Genomic DNA, 22,107 nt, shown 5'->3' with positions numbered 1-22,107 from the left:
TAATCTATCTCATCAACCAAAATCTATTGGCTGAAAGATGAAGCCACGTTCTAAGCCAACCACCATCGCTCATGGTCTCTCGATGCAGCAATCCATATAGCTTCTGCGCACGAGCCAATTCATCGCTCCATCTCTGCGTTGGATATCCTCTCAGCGCGTTCCCTCCTTTGGTTGAAACTCCCTCATTGACATGAACCACTGGCCATCATTCCGTCTCGTGACGAGTGTATCCAAAGAATACGTACTTTAATAAAGTCAGTCAATGTGACTTATATTCTTGGTTCTTTCGGTAAAGTCACGTAGAAGGGAAATAATAATATAATATTAATATAAAACAATAACAATTCTCACGAAGTTTCGACTGCAACACAAGCAATCATCATCAGGTGTGAAATCCACAGAAAGAAAAAAAAACGTCGTGAGAATTGTTATTGTTTCATATTAATATTATTTTATTATTTCCCTTCTACGTGACTTTACCGAAAGAACCAAGAATATGAATCCCTGCAGTCACGAAAGCTTTAAATCAAAATTCAATGTGACTCTCTAAAGCGTGCATTTGTGTGGTCCCATCCACACGTGTTCCTGCGTGTCAGGGTAATTCAAATAATGCACCAGACCATGCTTCTCTGTACGCTTTTAAGTTAATATCAATATCCATAGTTCCAATCACTATGGCATATGAAAATTTGGTCTTCAATATAAATATGAGCAAAACTAATAGTTTACTGTGTATATATGTGTGTGTCTACAAACATGAGCGTATGCACATCTAGGGCAATTATTAATAGTGAACCGGGATCAAAATGGATGGATGGGGACAAGTTGTACAGCTGTCGAAAAAACTGAATGAAAATAAAAATAAAATTGGTGTAATAAATAAAATGAGCGGAAGTAGCCTTCTTTTGACCCAAGGCCAATACAGTTCACAATAATAAAAGCACCGTTTTTGTGTTATATAAAGATTCGTGTGGGACTTTTGCAATATCAATAATGTGTTTAGCTTACTCCAGCAATACAGTTGGTTTCTCTGATAAATCTCTCAAATATAGAGGCACATGTTTTAATGTTTTAGTTTTCCAACTATTGTAAACGTACACTTCCATATTAAAATGTCTTAACTGCAGAAGTAAGACTCCTAACCATGCACCAGAGCATAATGCGCACAAGAGGGAAAATATCACCAATCGTCACCATTGCATTTCACAGGCAAAGCGTTCTCACTGAAAAGGCATGAAAGATCTCTTTGCTGTTGTTCGCCTGCCAAGACAACGACGAGAACATTCAACCCGATGCCACTCGTGTCAAGAGTACCACAACCCCGCATTTCAATTTGCATGGTCGTGGGAAATTCACGTCGTTGACGGGAGCTTTTTAAAAGGTGCACTTGTTTCGTGAAAAAGAACATTGGCGGGGCTGCGGCTGGCGAGAAAGCACACGCGTGGAAGGGTAACCGAGACGCTTTGCAGGTTCGTTTGGACGGGCAGAGCATGTTCCAACGTTAGTCATTTATCTGAGAAGAGCGCACGTCGCCAATGAAACGATACTCAGACTGAGCGACGCTGCGGCGGGACTGTAACACAGTAAGGCAGGACATTGTTCAAATGCCAGCAACTGTGGGTGTCAAGTTTCGATATTGCACAGGATTCTCGTGGAACAAATGAAAACTAAAACCAGATTGGCTTAGATGACACTATGTAACACGATTTTTGTCCCTGGGTAGTGTTATTTTTTAATTGCTTAAGCCTAAAAAGTATAGAAATGGCTATTATTGCCCACAAACTTTGCTTTTGTGACCAGGACTTTATGTGAAGGAATGACACAAATGCACACCACGTGTTCTCATTGAAAACAGGTAAATTTCAAAATATCACTGTCCTGGTCACAAAAGCTAAGTTTGTGGGGCATAATAGCAATTTTCTGTACTTTTTAGGCATAAGCAATTAGGAAATGACACTTACTACCCAGAAACAACAACAAATATTGTTACAGTGTTATGCAACATTGCCCACGTCACAAAAAAAATTAATTCACTCACCCCTTCATAAAGTTGAAACCATGCACGCAGACCAGAATGTTTCCATATGCGTCGACTTTCAGTAGGTTTCCAAACATAGCATCAAACACCAACCCCCTGTTATAACAAAAGCACAGTGTAAGTTAAAATATCTTGGACAAAAATAAACAAAATATAATTCATATCATGCGTTGCCTTTCCATTCTGGCTCGGGTCTGCCTGCAGCATGGCCTAGCTGATTACCGAGCAAACAAAGACAAGGCTGTCTGGTAACAGTTATTGCAGCAGCAGAAATATTTAAGATTTCATTCAGACGCGCCATCTTCACGCGTTAACAAAAAACTGCGAACGTGTCAGCGCTGACAAGAGTACACGCAAAAAGTATTACTTGTGAGAGGTGCTTTACAATCAAGGTTGTTGTTTTTTTAAACACATCAATGGTGAGCCACCAACATTACATAGGGCAATGGGCTGTGGTATCTTAATACTGTGCTGTCATTCACACGTGATTTGTATATTTATGCTCGTGAGATCCTGCGAGCAGTTGCACATCAATAATTTAGATCGGTGACCTCAAAAAGGCAGAGTTTATTTTATTTTCCCGAATGAGCATTTGCAGATAATTTCAACTGCAACACCCATATAATGTTATGCTTTTGCAAGGGATAATTAAAGCAAACAGGTGGCTGTAATGAACATTTATGGTACTCAGTGCCCAAAACGTAATTGGGTATCAAGAATAGAGCTGACTTGCTGCAATTGGAGTGATGATTAAATCACATTGATATGTGTGCAAGCAGGTGGGGGTCATAGCAACAGTTAATTATTCCACCATTACAAAAATGTACAAATGTACCGAAGCTACCAACCACGTGACACCAGACTAAACTAAACTTGTTGAATATTAACAATCGTGGATAAAATGCCACGATGGATCAATCGGATGTTTAACAAAAACATTTTCTCCCACTTGACCAATTACCAGGATAAAAAAGTACAATCTTAAGTTCTCTACCCCTTCTTATTCTTCATGAGGCTGATGTTGATGTACAGCAGCAACTATAACTTTACACTGATAAACTATGAACTAATATCAACAACATGCATCGATCTCTGTTAGATTGGTTTGAGTTTAAACATGTTGAGGGTGAAAGTCATTAATAATATTGTATATTTCTAGATAAATAGTAACTTATTAGTCTTTGTCCAGATTAACCGGTTTAACCAGGCAATGGCTTCGGTTTCTGAGCATGGATATCTTCAAAGCCACCATTGTTTTCAGGGTTCAGTGATCGACTGTGACCAAAAGTCTGATCTGTGTTCTGCAACCGCGCACGCAAGGGGTTCATTGAGTTTCCACTTGCGAAGGTCGCGAGCGAATCTGCCTTGCGATGTGGACCACTGACAGTCTGGGAAAAACCCGGCGACACGCGTGTTTTGTGCTCGCCTGGTCGGGAAGCTGGGGTCGTATTCGAAGCTGAGCAGCTCCTGGGGGTAGCCGATATTGACGAGGCGCTCCACCGTCAGCTCGAACCCCAGCGCCTCGTACTCTGGCGACTTGTACACTTTGGGGATACAGAAGTGGGTTTCACAGTTAGATCGCTGAAGATAAGGTAACCACCACGTTAGCATCGCGTCACACAGGTGTAAAGTTAACGTGCGGCTATATTCGTCCGGTTGAACTTTAGAACGCTTAGGGTGGGTTCACACCGAACAACTGACCTTATCCGAGTCAATAATTGCGTGCCCCAAGGTGGGTTCACGCTGCACCACTTGACACACGCAAGGGTAACGTAACGGCCACTGAAACTCTACTTAGAGGGACATCATGGGGGTTAAAAGTGAACGTGCCGCTATAGCGAATCCAAGGCAACGTCACATTTTTCTACCAACAATCACGTGACGGCTAAGCGATCGTCACGCACACCACATAAACCTCATGTTAAATTACAATTTAGTGGCATGAACACATTTCACATTACGTAAGGTACGTGATGTCACAGGAGACAAACAAAAGCATCACTCTGGCCAAAACAAGCATGAGCCGGCAGACGTCCAAGCACATTCATCATGATATGCGCACGTGGTTACCTGTAGGGACACTTCGTCTAGATTCAGTAGATTAAAACACAATGGATCACACTGCTACTCGATCTTAAACATAAATGCGGTGGTAGCAGACTTCTACGTGATAATAATAATCGCTCTGGAGGAAAGTTAATTAATGACACGGAACTGCCTGCCAAGTTTGAAAACTTAATTTGATCCATGCATCCAAGTATGAATTTCATCAGCACTGGCGGCTGTTTTTTAGGCGGGCCCTATCAAACAGCTCTGCCATCTACATTTTGGTGATCATCAGGGTGCTATATACCTTCAAGCAATGCTTAATTGAGATTAACGGGGGCTGACTGACCTAGAACCCGACATGGAAACTTCTGATGTTTAATGTGTGTGATGTTTCATTCTGAATTTTAATGTGTTGCACTCGAACCTGTTTGCTGTTACAATGTATTTATTTCACCCAAATCTTCGTTGCAAAGTATATTTCTGATTCAATCTACTGCTATGTAAAAGGCTTCCCTACTGCTGCGCCGGATATGGGGATTTTTGTTCTGCCATACTTCACCACACTCACTTTGTCAATGTGGGTTGGTAAAGGGATGAAGGCCCAGGACCAATTCAGATATCGATCGCCACTCATGTTAGGCTGGCCGTGAATCTTACCTGGTCTTAAATAAAATAACTGTACTGTACAAGAAAGCCTGTAACATGATATAGATACAATATTTGTTATCGTTAGAATGATTTTGGTAAAAAAAATGATTATAATCCTCCACTTACAAAATAAAACTGTTAGTGACGAGTTGCATACCCCATATTTAAATAGGAAACGAAGTACAACATTTCATACATGTTTTATAAAACCGGTTACAGCCACTTCATAACAAGTTTCAATGTGGAGATGCGGGCCAATAAATTGTACAACCAAAACAATGATATTTAATTACGTTCAAGTTAAGTGTATATTATCTAATGGCGTCCTGCGTAACAATTACAGCAATGGAATCATCATGTGGGCTCCCATTGGGTAATGTGGTACACTACATGTATCGTGATCCTCGAAAACATGAATGTAAATCAAATGATCAGGTAGCAATGCCAACTATGACTGCAATTTCCATTTCATTATTTGGTAGACTACTTCTAAGTGTTGATTTCTTACTGTGCCGCACACCTTATCATGCAAGCCCAAGCCGGAATAAGGGTCAAGTATATTTGTTCCTTGGTGTACATGTGTTTGTCTGAATTTTTGCAATGCTTATTACCGGCTAGAGTGTAGTCCATATCAAAGCCAAAGCATTTGATTTTCTCCATGGCAAGGCTTCGGTTCACAAATACTCTGAAAAACACATCACCAAACAAGAGAACGATAAATATCACTAAGTATTAATTCCAAGATCTGCGGTGGCATTTCACTCATGTTGCTTCACTGCTGCACTCACATAAACTTGGCAAATGATAAACCAGGAGGCAGATAAGTGTTTAAGGTAACACATTGAGCAAAAGCCTAAGAATAAACAGTGGACAATTGACCTTGGATAGGCACACCTAGCCACAGAGCCTTGCAACCGATCCCAAACAGTGCTAAAGACAATCAGGTCTTGATATCTTATACACCAACAAACCTGAGGGAAAATCCTCTTCTACCACACTCAGTACATTTTCTGCATGCCTTAACAAGAACAATGCTCGTCTTCGAACCTTTAATTAATTCAAATCAGTCATTGCAGTTACGAATTTTATAAACATTATAAACGCCACAGCCAAGTTACTAATATGATAAGTTTTTCCCCTTTAATCTTGCAACAAAACAGCTGTGTTAAGATGTTAAAACACCAAACTGAAACCTTTAACAAAGAATCATGTCTGCATTAACCACAATGTTTGTGGTCAGAATGCAAACAAAAAACATACTCTGATCAAATATGCATTGTCCTTGAAACTGATTTGTCCACACCCGAGACAGCTTTCTTTTGAGCCTCTGAGCCTCGTCTCAAACGGTGTTAGACCAGAAGACGCCAAAAGGCGTACGGCTATGATCATATTTTTGTACTGGCAAAGGAGGTCCCATGATGTAGAAGTTACTAATACCCATTCCTGCACAAATAAAAATTGCCTGCTATATTTTGGTTCCAAAAGTAGAATTTGTTAAGCCTGCCACAGACTTTGAACTTCAATGCTCTGAGCGAATGCATTTTGTTTGAGGGTACACGTGCTCACGATTTTACATGGACTGGGCACAGTTGAAACCCTTACCCCCTTGTCAACGAATGCAATGTAACACACGTGAGTTTTAAAAGACACCGTGTTATTTGGTGGTGCCAGTAAGCTTGAGGCTCAATCTTCTTACGGGCATTAGGAGGGGCCCCATGACAATCTCTACCCGGTTAGGTCAATCTATGCCAGAACTGTAGCAAAATTGGTTAATTGTCCAGAACCATACTTACGTAATCCCCAAAGTGGTGAATAATTTTGTACATTAGCTATTTAGCAAACAAACAATAAACATATACGTTTCAAGTAAAATCGTTGTTCATGTACAATTCCAATCACATCAATACACCAACTCCGACCTACCTTTCAGCCATAGTGCTCACTTTAACACACCCTGCTAGCCACACACGCTTTGGCATAGTTCGCACCTGGTAACCGGTAATCATAAACACGGGCGCCACCACGCCTCTATTGCAATTTATTATGGATGATGTCAGCCTGCGATGGGTGCCTATCAACAACAGCCCCATCGCGAAGAATCTACGTCACCCACCAGAGGACTATCACCATCGGTGGAGGCGGCAGGGATCTGCTAAGAAACCACCGAGAAAACGCTTTACACGTCAAAGAAAGGGAAAAAAAAAAAAGATGAAAATCGAAAACTAAAATCTTGGGTCTCTCTTTTTCAAAAACGCCAGACAGCACCACAATTGTCATGCCAGTGACAATACATTTGGCTGGTAAATGTTCAGAATCACAGACGTCATGTCAATGTGCAGTAACAGGCACAGCTGCTATACAGCTGAGCACTTCATCGTGACATGACAGTGGGCAGTGGAAATGCCGACTATTAAGGGATGCCCTTGCTTGCATCTGTGAAGCGTATTACACGTACTGCGCTACTGTATATAAAACACAAATCAGCTTCAATGTGCCGTGTGCATTAAATCGCAGAGGTTAATGGACGAAAAGAAAATAGAGCAGATTTCACAATGCTTTTACGGCCCATTTCCTCACAAGCCTGCCCAGCGACACAAACAACGCAGCATTTAAACCGAGTGCAGAGATAGGGGGGAGGGAGTTGGGATGTTCGGCGAATGCGGGAGCTGCAGAGACGGTGACAATCTGCGTCACAAAGGTGATCTACGGTCGCCAGTCAATGGCTCTGTCGATCGCAAGATGGAACCATCATCTTCTTTGACAAACGGAGCATCTGCCAACGGGAGGCAATGTGCAAAGATGTTGACACTGAACACTGCGTTAAATGGCAGACACACGGTTCGGTGGTCACGTCTGCCGTGCAGCGGCAAAAATTATGCGGCTCTTGAGCACGAAACAAATCTCTCCGATGGGCCAAATATGACGTGAACAGCCATTCGTCAAAATGTTTCGGCGTCATGAGGTTTCGAGAAGGCTCTGTCAACACAACCTGCCCGACTCTAAAGCCTTGTCATCTGAAGTGAGCTCCGGTTACAGTCAACGATTAAACCGTATGTCTGCAAGCACGGACTGCCCCCCGCTTCAGACATAAATGTGGACCGTCATTTTGCAACAAAATAAACATGAACAGTTTTCCTCGGCGATTAACTGTGAAACGTAACGCTAGTTGGTTCTACGTTTGGCGAATGTGAATTCTAAAAAGTCGTCTAAATGTGTGCCCGTGAACGTGTAAATGGGCATACGTATCCCTGTCACTTTCAAGCGGTCACATATGGAGTGGGAAGGCGCAGAGGGGTCTGAGCAAATAGGAGGGCGCGCTGCTCAATGGACGAATCACGTGCATTTGTACACAATGGACAAATCACAAGGATTTGCACACAATGACGCAATAAATGCTACCCATGATTACAGGAACTCGATGGGCTTTACAAAAATTACATAGTTCAAATTGGTAGGCGATTCCTTAACACATTACACTAAATGAATCGGGCACACCTCGTACGGCAGGTACGAGTAAAACCAGGTCAACTTGTTTTTCTATTAATTTTGGAAGAGAAACATTTTGGTAGGGCAAAAATCTTGACAACTTTTTTTTACACGAACTATGTTTTGAATCGACACTGCTATAAGGGGAGCACACACAGGGCAATTCACTGCATTGTACCTGTGTTCAAGGTCATCCTGCATAAAAGGGAACAAATTATTAGCTCAATTTATATCCACGTCACAAATACAACATTTAGTGAAAAGCCAGCGACTTATTTTCTGCAAACGGACTCATATTTGCTAACCGAAGAAATCATAAATTTTTGTTTAGTACGTGTTTGAAGTCAACAGTAAACACAATCTCCAAATTAAACAGCAACGTCAGCTATGTAGATGATGAATGTACAGGCCAAATAATATGGTTACAATTGAATTGCTGTACTAGTAGTTATTTATCAAGGGTAACATATACATGTTACATTCTGATCATTCAAGTTACCTGTTACTAAAGCATGGTGGGGGGGGGGGGGTTGACAATTGGTACAGTTACGATGGCATAACATTCACGAACAAAACCATAATGTATCTACTCGTTAACAACGACCACCGACAAAAGGCAACTTTCATACGTATGCAGCACATTCGAACGGCCAAGCCGCGATGTTTCAAAGGCGATTCGAAGAAAATTACCGAATTCCAGTTTTTGCATTTCAACGTCTTTTACCTGGAACGGAAGTCCCTCTTGATTGTGCGATAGTCAACATGGTCCAGGGACAATTCATTTTTGAGGTTTAAATACTCTCGCTCAAACTGCTCGCATGTGTTGAAATCCAGCTGCAGGCTCTCTTTCCCAACGGAGCCCATGGTAAGTAAACAAAGCCCACGTTAACAAAAAAAAACCACTCGCGATTTGAGGCTCACAAGATTCTCGGCACCACCGCTTTGCCTAAAAACCCCCCTCCTCTCACAGCACGGACCTCTCTCGCATGCAGTGGCGACGAAAGCACAAAGGTATCCCTCTCTGCTAAAGAGGCCTTTTGTTCAGCTGCGTCAGATCAAGCCTGAAATCGAACACCCGCCAGAGGCAAGCTTTGAGAAACGAAACGGCGGCGGCGGAGAGCGCGTGTGCGTGCCGGCTGCCGGCTAACGTCGAATGGGGCTGCTGCTACTGACGGAGCTTCTCGCTTCATCTACAAGCGGGAGGAGGATCCGTCGTAAACAGCGCTCTTTGAGCACGCACGCACACCCGCCGTCGTCACGTGATCCCCCAACATCCACGGCAATGCGCGTGCAGTGGCCCGGACAAGCGAGGCTGACTGTGCATGCGTTCCACACACTCCCCCCTCCACCCCTACCCCACACACAGCCCTCTCTCTCTCTCGCTCTCTGCCTTATCAGCATTACCCAACCACTGGCTCAACCAGCCCACCCCCCTCCGTCACACACATTCGCCACCACTACTTGCACGACAGGAAGACAAGATCGTGGTGGTGCCCCATCTCCCCAGAGACGTACATGGATGATGGATAAGCGCGGCAGTGATTAAAGACCACTCACTGCCTGTTTTCTCGAGTGTGGTGCTTGACTTCGTTGCTAGACATAGGTCGTTCAATTTATAAGGGCAGATGTTTACTTTGTAACCGAATGTAACTTGCCGATGACCAAATTGCCCAGAACGAGCCCGGGACCAGCAGATATTGGAAGCTTGTTGCAGGGTTGACCCCTGGATCGTGCTTGTATGGGCGACTACCGTACACAGCAGGTGTTACAGGCTGAGCAACTTTGTTGTGGACAGCAGAGGGCAGTATATAAAATATAGAATTGTTGTACTGAACTTCTATGCTTCACGCCTTCACCAACCCGCCCTGACAAGCGTGAAGTATGATCAATAAAGTGCCGTGGGGAAGCCCTCATGTCGCAGTGGATTGACAAAACAGTTCCACATGTACACTGGTACATGTATAACTCTGGCCTAAAAGTAATATATATTGTATTTGGAATTAGCATTTAGTCGTAGACTTTCAACAGGACCCCAAGACTCGATTACGCTCTGCGAACTCAAATGAACATTAACCATCAAGGTTAAGTCTATTCGGGTGCGAATAGCAGCGCCCTTGGCAGCCTCCCTCCTGCCAGTCATGTGTGACAAAAGCTGGCCACGTAGCCGGCACACAAACAGAACGCGCATTGTGAGCCCGGGTTACAAAAGATCGTGGAATTCGCCAAGAATGCTAATGGAGTCCAATGTTAGTACAACCCGGAGAAGCCCCCTCCTCCCCCCCAATTATGAAGCTGTCCGAACGAAGCAACCCTGTGACACCGGTTACGCAGGCAGGCCGTGCACTTGCGTCGTTCATCAATGAACGCACGGGCATGCACGAGAGGGCAGCGAGTCGGGCGCAACTCACGAAGTAGGTCACAGAACGTTCCGATGCCGAGATTCCAAAATTAGCCACGTCAGCAAATGTTGCATTCTCCTTTGACCGTAAATGAGCGGGCACCCGTGCTGTAAATAACTGCTGAAAAAAGAATTTTACAACAATAAATATCGTATCTTTATCCAGTGAACGTGGAACAAAGCTCAAATTTATCCTGGGACAAAATTATGCATAATTGATTTGACGCCTATTACAAAACAAAAAGGCCCTCTGTGCAAGCTTGTCCAGTAATGTTCCCAAAAACGTTAAGATTTCTGTAAAAAAAAAAGTTTAATTAAACGCTGTAAAGCATTAAATATTCCATTGTTCTTCTTTTTCGTTAAATTTTCTTCGTCAAAGGCGCTATTATTCAGAAGTCTGGATGAACGGAATGGTAAGATTGTATATATATGGCTTGTGGTTTGGATTATTTATCGTAAAATTTTGATGACATTTTATTGCCTATTCTAAAAACGACAACGATTGGCTTGCTTTGGCTGGCCAATTTCTATGCCAGTCTTGTGCACAATGTGCTCTCAGAGAAGTAAATATCATCGCAGAGCACCCATGTTGCACCAACTTCACCAACTCCTGGCAAGTACGGTCATCGCCGTGAACTTCCACGCTTCACACAACAACGCAGAGCTTGAACGTAAACTTCGGAGGGCTAACGTGCCGTGCCGCCTTAACGCTGTCCGTACCTATCCATTATAACAACAAGCAAGCGGCCTATAGAATTCATAATAAACGTTTTTGGGTTAGATCGCGTTATTTATGTGTCGTAATCCTCCACCACCCGACACGGCCAATCAGCAAAAAAGTGTCACGTTGACAAAAGACAAAATAGTTCACTACTCTAGCCCGCCGGTGTGTTGAAGAGTGAAACCACAACATTTACAATTTTTGAGTACGACGTTTCGCTGGTAATTGCATCCAGCAATTACCAGCGAAATGTTGTGGTTTCACTCATCAACACACCGGTGGGCTAAAGTAGTGAACTATTTGTCTTTTGTCAACGTGACACTTTTTTGCTGATTGGCCGTGTCGGGTGGTGGAGGGTTACGACACATTTATAAATAACGCGATCTAACCCAAAAACGTGTATTATTAATATTGGTCGCGAAAGCCTATGTGTTAAACTGGCCTATAGAATGTGTGTTTTACAAGTCTGTTGACTGCTAACATTTGGAACTTCGGACACTGTGTGTGTGTATATACCAGAGAAATCCAGTGTCAGTTTCACAATTTTCTTGTTCATCTGAGAAATAAGCAAGGTACGTATAACGTACCATCAACTACAATGTTTATCGACGACACACAGGTCGTTGTATCAGACTGAGTGTACATTTTTATATTCTAGAGGGGCTAGACACAGCTGAAATTTGGGCACAAATATAGCAAAGTCTATGCTTACAACAACTATACTCGCAAAAAAAATAAAACAAACCTTGGCAGGAAAAAAAATGTAAAGTTCCAGTATTTGTTTTTGAACATTGGGACGGGAAAAGTTTGCATCTGGGGTTTTTTCCTGGTGACGAATGCAACACTGAATCTAACTTTGAAATCTGAAATGGAACACTTTTTTTTTACTGGGTCCTTAAAACCTTTGGCACAAAATGTTACACGTGCTTGTGTTTGAACGTAGGTCAACAACAATATTATGGAGGTTTTCTTGTAGAGTGCTGGATACAAATGTACAATGATGTTTACAACTTAATTTTTCAAGCGCTTATTTCAAGGATGTGACACTGAAGCTGAGAATATATGGGCAAAGCTAAATAAATAAATATATCCATTTATAGATACCCCCATTGAACTCTAATGACCCTTACTTTTTCCCAACAGGAGATTGAATGTTGTGAAAGCAAAGACTCCATCCATACCTTGCACGCAGTGTTAAACTATTTAATAAAGACATTGATATTGGTGGGAGAAATGCAGAGGTTTATCAATAATTTGCACTCTATATCGCTCTGTATAATGCACAACTAAAACAGCTTTTGCGCTAACATTAAACTCATCTCTGCATCACCAACATGCCTACAATTCTAACCAGGAGTAACTTCTCTTGTAAGCATCTGCAAGAGTGGCAGCGAAAAAGTATGGAAACGCTGCATTGTCGACAAGCTACTCCTGTGACTCTAAGCCTTCACAGCCCCTTGCAAGTGCTAATAGTTGATGACATTCAGTCATTCACGTGCAGTGCTGAAAATGGGAAGAAATTGTCGAGGGAACTCATAAATACCCCATTCTGGATCCTACCACCCCACTTTCATCCGCTATAACTGGATCGTTTAACACTTCGGCTTTCGCGAACAAAATCATCCACAATACAACTTTTTCTTGAGTCAGATCGTGTAAATGTGTCGTTAAACCCACCGCCACCTGACAGCCAATTAGTAAGGTTTGGATTGTGGAAAATGAGGGCTCATTTAAAATTATAAAAGGATGTTATATATGTTCATTCGGTATATTCGCAGACCTTTAACACAAGACCTTTTACATAAGTGTACGAATGTTTTTCTCCCATGTACCTTTTGGGAGTTCGAGAGCACGATGGACACTTGCTAATTAAAGATATATCAAAATAAAAAATTATCCCGCCGTTAAAGTTGTACCTTGTTCCTTCCGGAACGCACTCTTGCCATGGCTTTCCGGGTGGTTCCGGCTCATTTCCACCCCTGTCCACGTGTTGATTTGAACAAATCGAGCTATCAAGCCAGAGGGAATGAAACCTAGCAAAACACTCTGCTTCAAAACCATCCGTGGAAAAAGGGCTTCATAGCTCACCGAATACCTCCGATTTAAATTAAGATTCTGATTTGACACGGAGATTACACCCGCCAAAAGGAGCGCTGGCAGCAACGCCTGCACGGCGTTTGACATTTGGCCCATCACCCTTCCTTTACCTACAAACTGGGCTCAACCTTCTCACTTCCCTAAATAAAACATAGGAAGAATGTTTACAACGTAGTAAAAACACACTCCCGGGAGCTCTGGCAAAATACCTCACTTATATTTATCGAAGCGGTACACACATTATGCCTTGCGAAACACACGTGCATGGCCGTCCAAGATAGTGGTGGCACACCGCGTGAAATTTAATCGTGTGGGATCAAGGTGATGTGCCAGCAGTCTACCACACATCGGGGGGTGACGTGCCAACACTGATGTGCTGAACCTGCCTCGACCACCCACGATCTCACCCTTCAATGGTTTCCTGGGTCTGTGGTTCGTGTTTATACAACACACTGTATGCACACGGCATACAGTGACAGTGATTCGAGCACTGCCCGATGAACCCGGCAACGCGAGTTCAATTCATTACCGTGTGGTGTTTCTTTTCTGAAACGGTTGAGGGCAGGCTTACCCACACCACTTCACCATACCACACAGGCGAGCGTGGTTAAGTATGCTTAAACAACACCCACAACCAACACAGTGTGTGCGGAGAACTTCATACAACAGTGGACTTACATCATATGCGTGTGCATATAACGATTGGGTTCTCATGTGCCAAAAGTTTTCACAACCTGGACCTTTTTTTTCCGTGGAAAGACACCACTTGGGGATGGAAATGTTTAATGGTGTTTTCCCACTTGGGCGGCAATTGTGCAATTTTATTTAATAGCATGTACACTGCACGGCTCTCCAATGTTAGCACTTAGCATGCATGCTCACACCCCATTAGGGTCTATATTAACGCCCGTCCTTTGAGAGCATACCAGCTTGACCCGTACGAAGAGAAAGAGGACTCCTGTGCCAGTGGTCCATTGATGCCACAATATTTTCACGGCTGCAAGCTAGCCCGACGTGTGCAACAAATTTCAATCGGCCTGCGCACACACACAGACACATTCTTAAGTTGTTAAAAGCCAGGTGAGAACTCATGAAACAGGGGTAACTCTAATTTGAAAGTTTGACCTGGGTCGCCGAAATGATAAAAATCAAACCCCTGAAGGAAAGTACATCAACAAAGTAATTAGAAAACCGAGCAAAAAAACAACCGTATCACGTGAAAATTTGAATTTTTTTTTACAAACCTCTTTAAATGCATAAAAGGTTTGTACAAATCTTCACATTTTGCTCACCGGCACCGGATTTGTCTTCATGTCTCTCTAAAACGTGCTACTTTGGCCGAAGACATATATAAGCTTCAAATCAAGATTAGATTATGGGGGTTGGCGATTGTGGCTGTGGAGTAGATAGGGACACAGCAAAAAGAAATGCATATCCATCCGAGTCATCAAAATTACTAGTTTCCCCTCTAGGGAAAATTAAACAACAAATAAGAACATTTAAAAAGATAGATTATTGTTCAGCATACATTACATAGCCAAAGTATATATCAATCAGCTAATGTGCAAGGGCTATATCGATTATTACATCGCAAGGCCATGAGAAACAGAGACAGATTGGAGAAGCGTTCATCCACCAGCGGATAAGAGCGTGGCTGCTGCTGACGATGGGAATAAACATTAAATCTCGTTTAAAAAACAAACATGAAAGCTTCCCTCTGGCTGTGGAGGCGAAAGAGTGAGAAGGGCCAAGTCCCCACAGAGCTGCGGGTCTCTTGAAGTGATGGGACAGGAAAACAGCCATATGGAGCCATTCTCCGAATGGCCCAGCACAGCTGGAGTCTGCTTTCCCAGTGGTTGTGGAAACACAGCAATTGGAGGGGTACCGAAACGTGCCTTGCCAGCCCAAATACGTTGCAGTTCCACAACCCACCAGTGAGGTTTCGACATTTTCAGCCGATACTGAACGTGCTCATTTGGTTTGGATTATAAAAAAAAAATCGATAAAGCACTATCTAAATCACATACTATCCCAATAGGAGCAAACAATGAGCCTCAGGACATTATGTGGAATTGGTTACCGAGTAGTGAGAATCATTAACTTATGAAACATGAAAATTTGGTAAAATTGTCTGTAATGGCAAAAAAAATGTGCACTGCACTGACCAAATATGTGTTATCAATGCATATGTATCTCGAGAACGAAGAAAATGCGTGTTATTTTGTTGAACTATTTTTTTGTCTCACAATGCCGTGGTGGTCAGCTTGCTCAGGGATCAGGACCACTGAATACCTGGGTTTGATTCTGGGCCCAAGAGGCAACCCATGATTAAAGCAAAAAAAAAGCAATTGGTGATACAGTATTCCATCGTTATTCACGAACTTGTTATCTAAGATTTTGCTTTTCCGCGAATCGCATCTGGAACATTACATGACTGCATCGAGAGAGAGAAGTGATGAGAGAGAATGTGATGCGATAAAGTGATGAGAGCGAAAGTTACGAGATAAAGAGAAAGCAGAGATAGAGAACTGCTCGAAGTTTGATCAGCATCTGCAGACGTTGCACTTACGAGATAAAACTTCTATAAGCTTTAGAAACAAGTGCAGACGTTGCCTCCATGCGCATACAATACGCGAGCAAGTATTTCATAGCTTATTTAAGGTAATTCATTCAAAAGATAAGTTTCGTAGGCCACTATCATTATACTCGAAATTTGCTCACCATGAGCATCTCCGGGACGTATCCCTCGTGAATAACAAAGGCATAATACTGTACGGAATTGGAAGTGGAACAAAAACACTAATAACCAATAACACATTCATCAATAACACCGCTTTAAAAGGAAAAATATAAAATAGGTGACATTTTGGGCGATGGACCTTCTGCATAGCATGTAAATGATTAAAGCAGGTTCTCAGCTGCAGTGAACTGCTGACGTTTCACTCAATGAATCCAGGTACAACGGCTGAGTGATAGTCTTTGCATGGCATTTAATAAGTGTACCTCGAGTTTGAATGGAGTCCTAATGAATTTACTTAATTAAGCGACGCCATCTTCTGGGTTCATTATCTGAAAAGGTGTTATATACACTGCTAGCTGCAAGGGTTCCATCCAAATGGATTTAATTTTTCAAATCATAACATGTTGCATGTCAATCCGTGTGTATTGTTCACCCGTTGTATCTGGATTAATTGAATGATATATGATTAGGGGAGGGCAAAAAAAAAAGTCCACGGTACAAATGCTTCACCTCTTATTTGTCGACAGGCAGACCAGGCAGTGATGGTCATATTTTGAAGGGACAAACATTTGAACTGGACTCGAGCGCGCACACAAAAAAACCGTTCTCCTGGAGAACAGTTCACCAAAATACATAGCCGTTTGTAATCTGGCAATTTCACAATCAAGTGAGTGACCAGGTCAAAGGGCAAGGTTAGAGGGAGCTTCGGGAATGATGCCTACAAACCTCGACGAAACTAGGCTGGCGTGGCAGACGGAGAATATCAGCCTACCCACGTGGCTCCTCGTGAATGAGCCAGTGTTGTGTAGGGGAGGGGGAGGGCGTACCCCCCTTAAGCAAGTACTGAACTGCCTGGACACATTGAGATGATTGGCAATGTTCTGAAAATCTGAACAAACTTTTCGTACTAAACAACAATTTTGCATTCCTCCCAAAGGCGGCCAGTAAACGCGACCAAAACATGACCAAATGTACAGTTTGCAACGCGAGGCAAGCTATTTTGCACATGTAATTATACAAGACATTCACGGTGTTTAAATAGATCTTCTTCTCTCTGGCATTTTTGCCACGAGGAACCTTCCTGATCCTCCCTCTGCACTCAATCTCATCCTGGACCATCTCCGATCCACACACAACAGTCCTGATTATCCTGGCTCACCAATGTGAACCACCTCTTTCGAGCCCTGCCTCTCCATCTCTGCCCTAGTGCTTCTATGATTATTCACTCTCATCACCCAATGTGCTTTTCATCTACATCAAGTATATTGATGTAGGGTAACAAGTACGATTGTTATTTTAAATATAAAAAAAAACATGAATAATTAAGCACGTTTTTCAAAATAATCAAAATAGATAATGGACTGGCCATTGTCAATCTACTGATGGATGAAAGCTTGTCCCCTGCTATGCCAACAATGGGAGCTTGACTGACCATACTTCACCACACTGGTTCATGTGGGTTGAAGGTAGCAGGACCGAGGATCGGGTGATATACCACTTGCCGGGAATCGAACTCAGGTGGACCAGGTTTATTGTACAGTACGCAAACCACTGCGTTACTGTTCACACCCGTATATTTTTTTTAACCAGTGATATACGTAATAATATACCCACCAAGGGAGTGTGAAAACAACACCTATAGCATTTGCGCAAGATCGGCAGGGCTCGTGCAGACTGTCAGAAGTGCTCTTCACAGCCAATATCGTAACGTAACGCTGGTCAGAGCCATGCTACGAATACCTAAGGAGACTTGCCACCAACTCGAAATAAAACCAACAGTCCCATATTTGGTTGTTTTCTATATTTAAGCAAAGTAACTGTATGGTGACATAAGACGAGAACAAATAATCCTCAAGGGTAATCAAGTCCAAAACTTACATTTATTCATGCCTACTGTCAATACTAAAAGATCCACAATTACCATAACGTAGCGCTGGGTTGGTAAATCCGTGGACAACATGGGCATTGAATGTCAAGAGGCATCCATAGCAGCACCCGACTCTCAAACGTTAATGTTAAAAAATACGGCTTGCTGACAGGACGCCAGGTTTGTCTTACCGGCCTCCAACATTGCAAGCCAACGGTGAGCGACAATTTGGCATGGCAATAGAGCGTGGGGGGGGGGGCTCACAAACTGCATAACAAATCGAATTGCAGTCCACGCGCCTGCTAAGGTTCCTACAATAAAAAAAATTGATGGAGAGTTGCCACTGTGATGTGAGATTTTTTCTCTCACTTTCCGCTTACCCCCCCCCCCCAAAATGCATTATCATTCACCGTCCATGGAAATCGTGCGGAGGCCGATGTTGTTCCAACACAGTTGGGATTCTGTGCACGGCATTGCATGTGCTTGGGTTTCATGGTCAGTAATAGAACAGGGATTTTTTTTTATGCAGTAATCCAAGGAAGGCTATGATAAAAGATAAACAGAGGCCACTGGGCCAATGAACGGGTGGCTAAAAAAAATATCTTAGCGTCACCATGGCAGCTCTGGTGCAAAACAATTCTGATCATAGTTCTTGAAAATAATTTTAGCACCTATAAATTACTGTAGACTCTGGGATACATTTCGCAGCCAAATTATAGTGCACACACAATACATGGTATAAATGCATAGCATAGATGCAATGTTTTAAGAATGATGGTAACATTTTTTAAAATGCCATGGAAAACGAGTCACTGCTATGCATTTACAGATGTAACAGAAGACTACAATCACTGTAGGAAAGCATGCAACACATGCCCAAATCAGCCCCAACACCCAACGCCAATCAATGAAGAATGATTTTAAAGCAGTTCCATTGCGGGCACAATTCAAGTTGATTGTGTCACGCATCCCTTCACGGGCTGCATTTGTCAAAATACACCGCAAACCAGAGAGCTGCTCTTCTGCTGACAAACATGCTGATGACATCTCCAAAACCTAATGTAAAAAAAATGTTGTAAATGTTTAGATGAATCAGGCGATTACAAGCAAAATATATATATTTTTATAAAAAACCTAGATTAACAGAAACGAGCAATCATTGTTTACATCCGCACCTCCGACTAGCACGGTTGGGTACATATGTTGAAAAAGAAGTCCAACATACAAAGTTACATAATTAATCATGTAAGTGATGTCAAGCTGTATGGATTTGATCCGAAGTTAGCCGAAAACAGCCACCAATACATTCTGGCTCCTAAACGTTTACGGTGCAGCAGATGCTGGAATATATCAACGATCTGGGCTGTGGGATTCAAACCATGAAACTAGAGCAAAGAAGGCCATCGCACCTTCCCCTCCCACAAGCAGTGCCGCTGTTTACGGCTGCAGTCAACCCTGAGAACGATGGCGCTCCAAAACGAAATGGCGCAGAACCCTGGCTCACACGATGACCCAGCCCCCCCCCCCCCCCCGTGGGCTCGCTGCCCTTAGCCAAGTACCACACACAAAACCTCGGTGAAGGGCACACACATTACAACCGCTACTCCAGAGAGGACTCCTGCTCCCCGCCAATGGAAAGTATTCTGTCACATTGCTGGCATAATGAAGCTTGAACGTTTCAGGGTGCCTGGTCACTAAATCTGCGTGTTGGCGGTTGTCGTCAAGTACAACCACAAACAGTCCTTCTTTCAGTGGTAAAGAGGCCATTAAAATTAACACTTGGCGACAGATCGTACTATGCTGATTTCAAATAGCGTTTTAAATAGTTTGGGGATGAGGCGGCCATCAGTTTGTAATAAAAGTTATTCCCCACTGACATAGGACCTCCAAGTAAACCATTTTTATGCAGCTAATGTTGTGCTGCATTCAGATTTACATACACATCTATAACACACAAATGAGTGTGGTCATGCTTGCTTTTTGCAGCTGCTAATTACATTCCAGTAATATCACAAGCGTCAGACATACAACTGTCATCAACATTTGTATGTGCACTATCACAGTATTTATTTCTAACCAAGGTCTGCACAATGTAATTTCCTCCATATAGGATTAAAATGTACTTGACTACACCTAACAAACGTATTCCAGCATTTTATGGTAGAGCGAACAATTGGATAAAGGTGCCTATTGTGATTGGATTACGGAAAAAAACTCCAAGCTATTTAGCTTTCATCCTTTGATTAATAATTTATTGTTAAATATATATCTAAATAGCCATGAATAATTACCACTTCTTAATTAACACATCCTACCATGAAAAGTTCTTGTTTTGGCAGTACTTGCTACTTATTGGGTCCTAACATCACTGGGAGATACACATGATGAAATATGGTTGCAAATGAACCAATTAGTTACACACAGCACATTGCCAAATCGCGTGAGCTCATCAAGAAACAAGGACAGCAAATTCAATCTTGCACAGCCAGTCTCAAAACATATTATTCCATTATTTACCACCCACAGAATGTGCACTATGTCACCACAGAAGTCTCACGCCATTGTCTGCAGAAGTGCCCGAGCCACACTGGCACGTGTGTGTGCCATGGCCATCACTGTCCGTATTCATTACAAACGCCTCCAACTTTCACATGGCATTCAGCATTGGAAAATTCTTTTTTTTACTTGACCAGTGTAAAGTTATTTTAAAATGAACATGATCGGTGCAGAATGTTGCCCATACTGTTTCCTACCAAATTCTGTTAAGTCATGCACGAATCATTTTAAGCTTTTAAATACGACTCCACCGTGGCGGCTTGTCCAGTCAGGATAATCCACAAGGTCCAATTAGGTGGTTAGGAGTTTTAAATCTATCTGTGCGGAGCGTTGAGTGCTATCCCCTTGTGTGCATGAGTTTTCTCCTGGTACCTGAGTATCCACCCATGTGACAAACACTCATTAATGAAATTGGCAAACATCCAAATGCAGGACCCGCCTTAAAGTTCTGCGACTCGTGAGCCCTTTCCTGAATAAATGGACATGCCATTAACCTAAGTTAGTGACATCACTCTGTATATAATTAACAGCTCATTTTTTATGGCACCCAAAGTAGAACACACGGACAATTACTACGATGAGCACGGTTGGCTACGTACGGTGCGAAATAAGTTCAACATACACGTACATACATTGCATTCTAAGAGATTCCATCATTAAAATGTACAAAGGGGAACCGGGATGTAATGAAACTACAACACACATTAAGTCACAGTCGGAGTATACAAACCTGTTGGAATGTAACTTTAAAAAAGACATGTTTCCGTCACAGAAACATGTATTTCTTTGACTGACACAGTAGCCAATTGAATGACTTAACATTGAGCTGAATTCATTGTTTCATCACACTGCATCACAAGCCTATATTTTGGTGCATTAATATCTCCCAAGGCTCAACATAAGCCCATGCCCAAGCTGATTTTCCAGCAAGCATAGCCTTGCCCTACAGATTTCATGAAAATCCGCACGTAATTAATCACAGCAGAGACACGAGATGCCTGCAACTTTCAGCACCTGGAGGGAAGCCAGCTGTTTTGTGTGCAGCGAAACCAAATCCAGCAAAGCCCAGCTTTGGACTTCAGACATGCAGCATTTCTAATGGGGGGCTGTACTGTCATGCCGAAAAGAGATTCTATCATTTTCAATAAATGACGGGAATAAATGTTTGAATGCAGAGTTAGTTTATTTACTGTACGAAAACAATGAGGATCCTCAGGTCAGCACGATGGACTTGCAATCTGGACGTCGTCAATTTGGATCCACCCAGCAGTACAAATAGGTACATCACCGTGAGTCTATCTGAAGGTCGCGTGTGGTGGGGTAAAGTGTGGGTACTCCCACCTCTTCCAAGATGCCTGGCCGGCGTGGAAGAGTAGGCCAAATACCACCTCCAGGGGCGCTCTCTCTACAGCTTCCTCTATTGTAGTACGGCATTAGACTGATGGCCTTAATCGAAGTTGGCTTGTGGTTGTTGTTGTTTGACTTACATCCCACTGGGATTTTTGCA

At 42.7% G+C, this 22,107-nt stretch overlaps 1 protein-coding gene across 5 annotated transcripts in view; it reads right to left on the bottom strand.

Annotated features, from left to right (window-relative positions):
- The window catches only part of LOC144931482 (cytosolic purine 5'-nucleotidase-like), a 47,143-nt gene that overhangs the window by 15,417 nt on the left and 9,619 nt on the right, over window positions 1-22,107 (bottom strand). For 3 of the 5 annotated variants that reach the window (XM_078855348.1, XM_078855350.1, XM_078855349.1), the window contains 3 exons: window positions 5,347-5,420; window positions 3,465-3,582; window positions 2,039-2,134 (listed from right to left, as the gene is read on the bottom strand). In XM_078855348.1, the coding sequence (XP_078711474.1) occupies window positions 2,039-2,134; window positions 3,465-3,582; window positions 5,347-5,420 (288 nt within the window). Of the gene's footprint in view, window positions 1-2,038; window positions 2,135-3,464; window positions 3,583-5,346; window positions 5,421-8,945; window positions 9,520-22,107 lie in introns of those variants that run through there. The other 2 variants (XM_078855346.1, XM_078855347.1) reach the window with 1 other exon arrangement.

Source organism: Lampetra fluviatilis, chromosome 4 (genome assembly GCF_964198595.1).
Source record: "Lampetra fluviatilis chromosome 4, kcLamFluv1.1, whole genome shotgun sequence".
NCBI lineage: Eukaryota > Metazoa > Chordata > Hyperoartia > Petromyzontiformes > Petromyzontidae > Lampetra > Lampetra fluviatilis.
The sequence above is the reverse complement of the archived record's forward strand: the minus strand, read 5'-3'. Positions and strand labels throughout refer to the sequence as shown.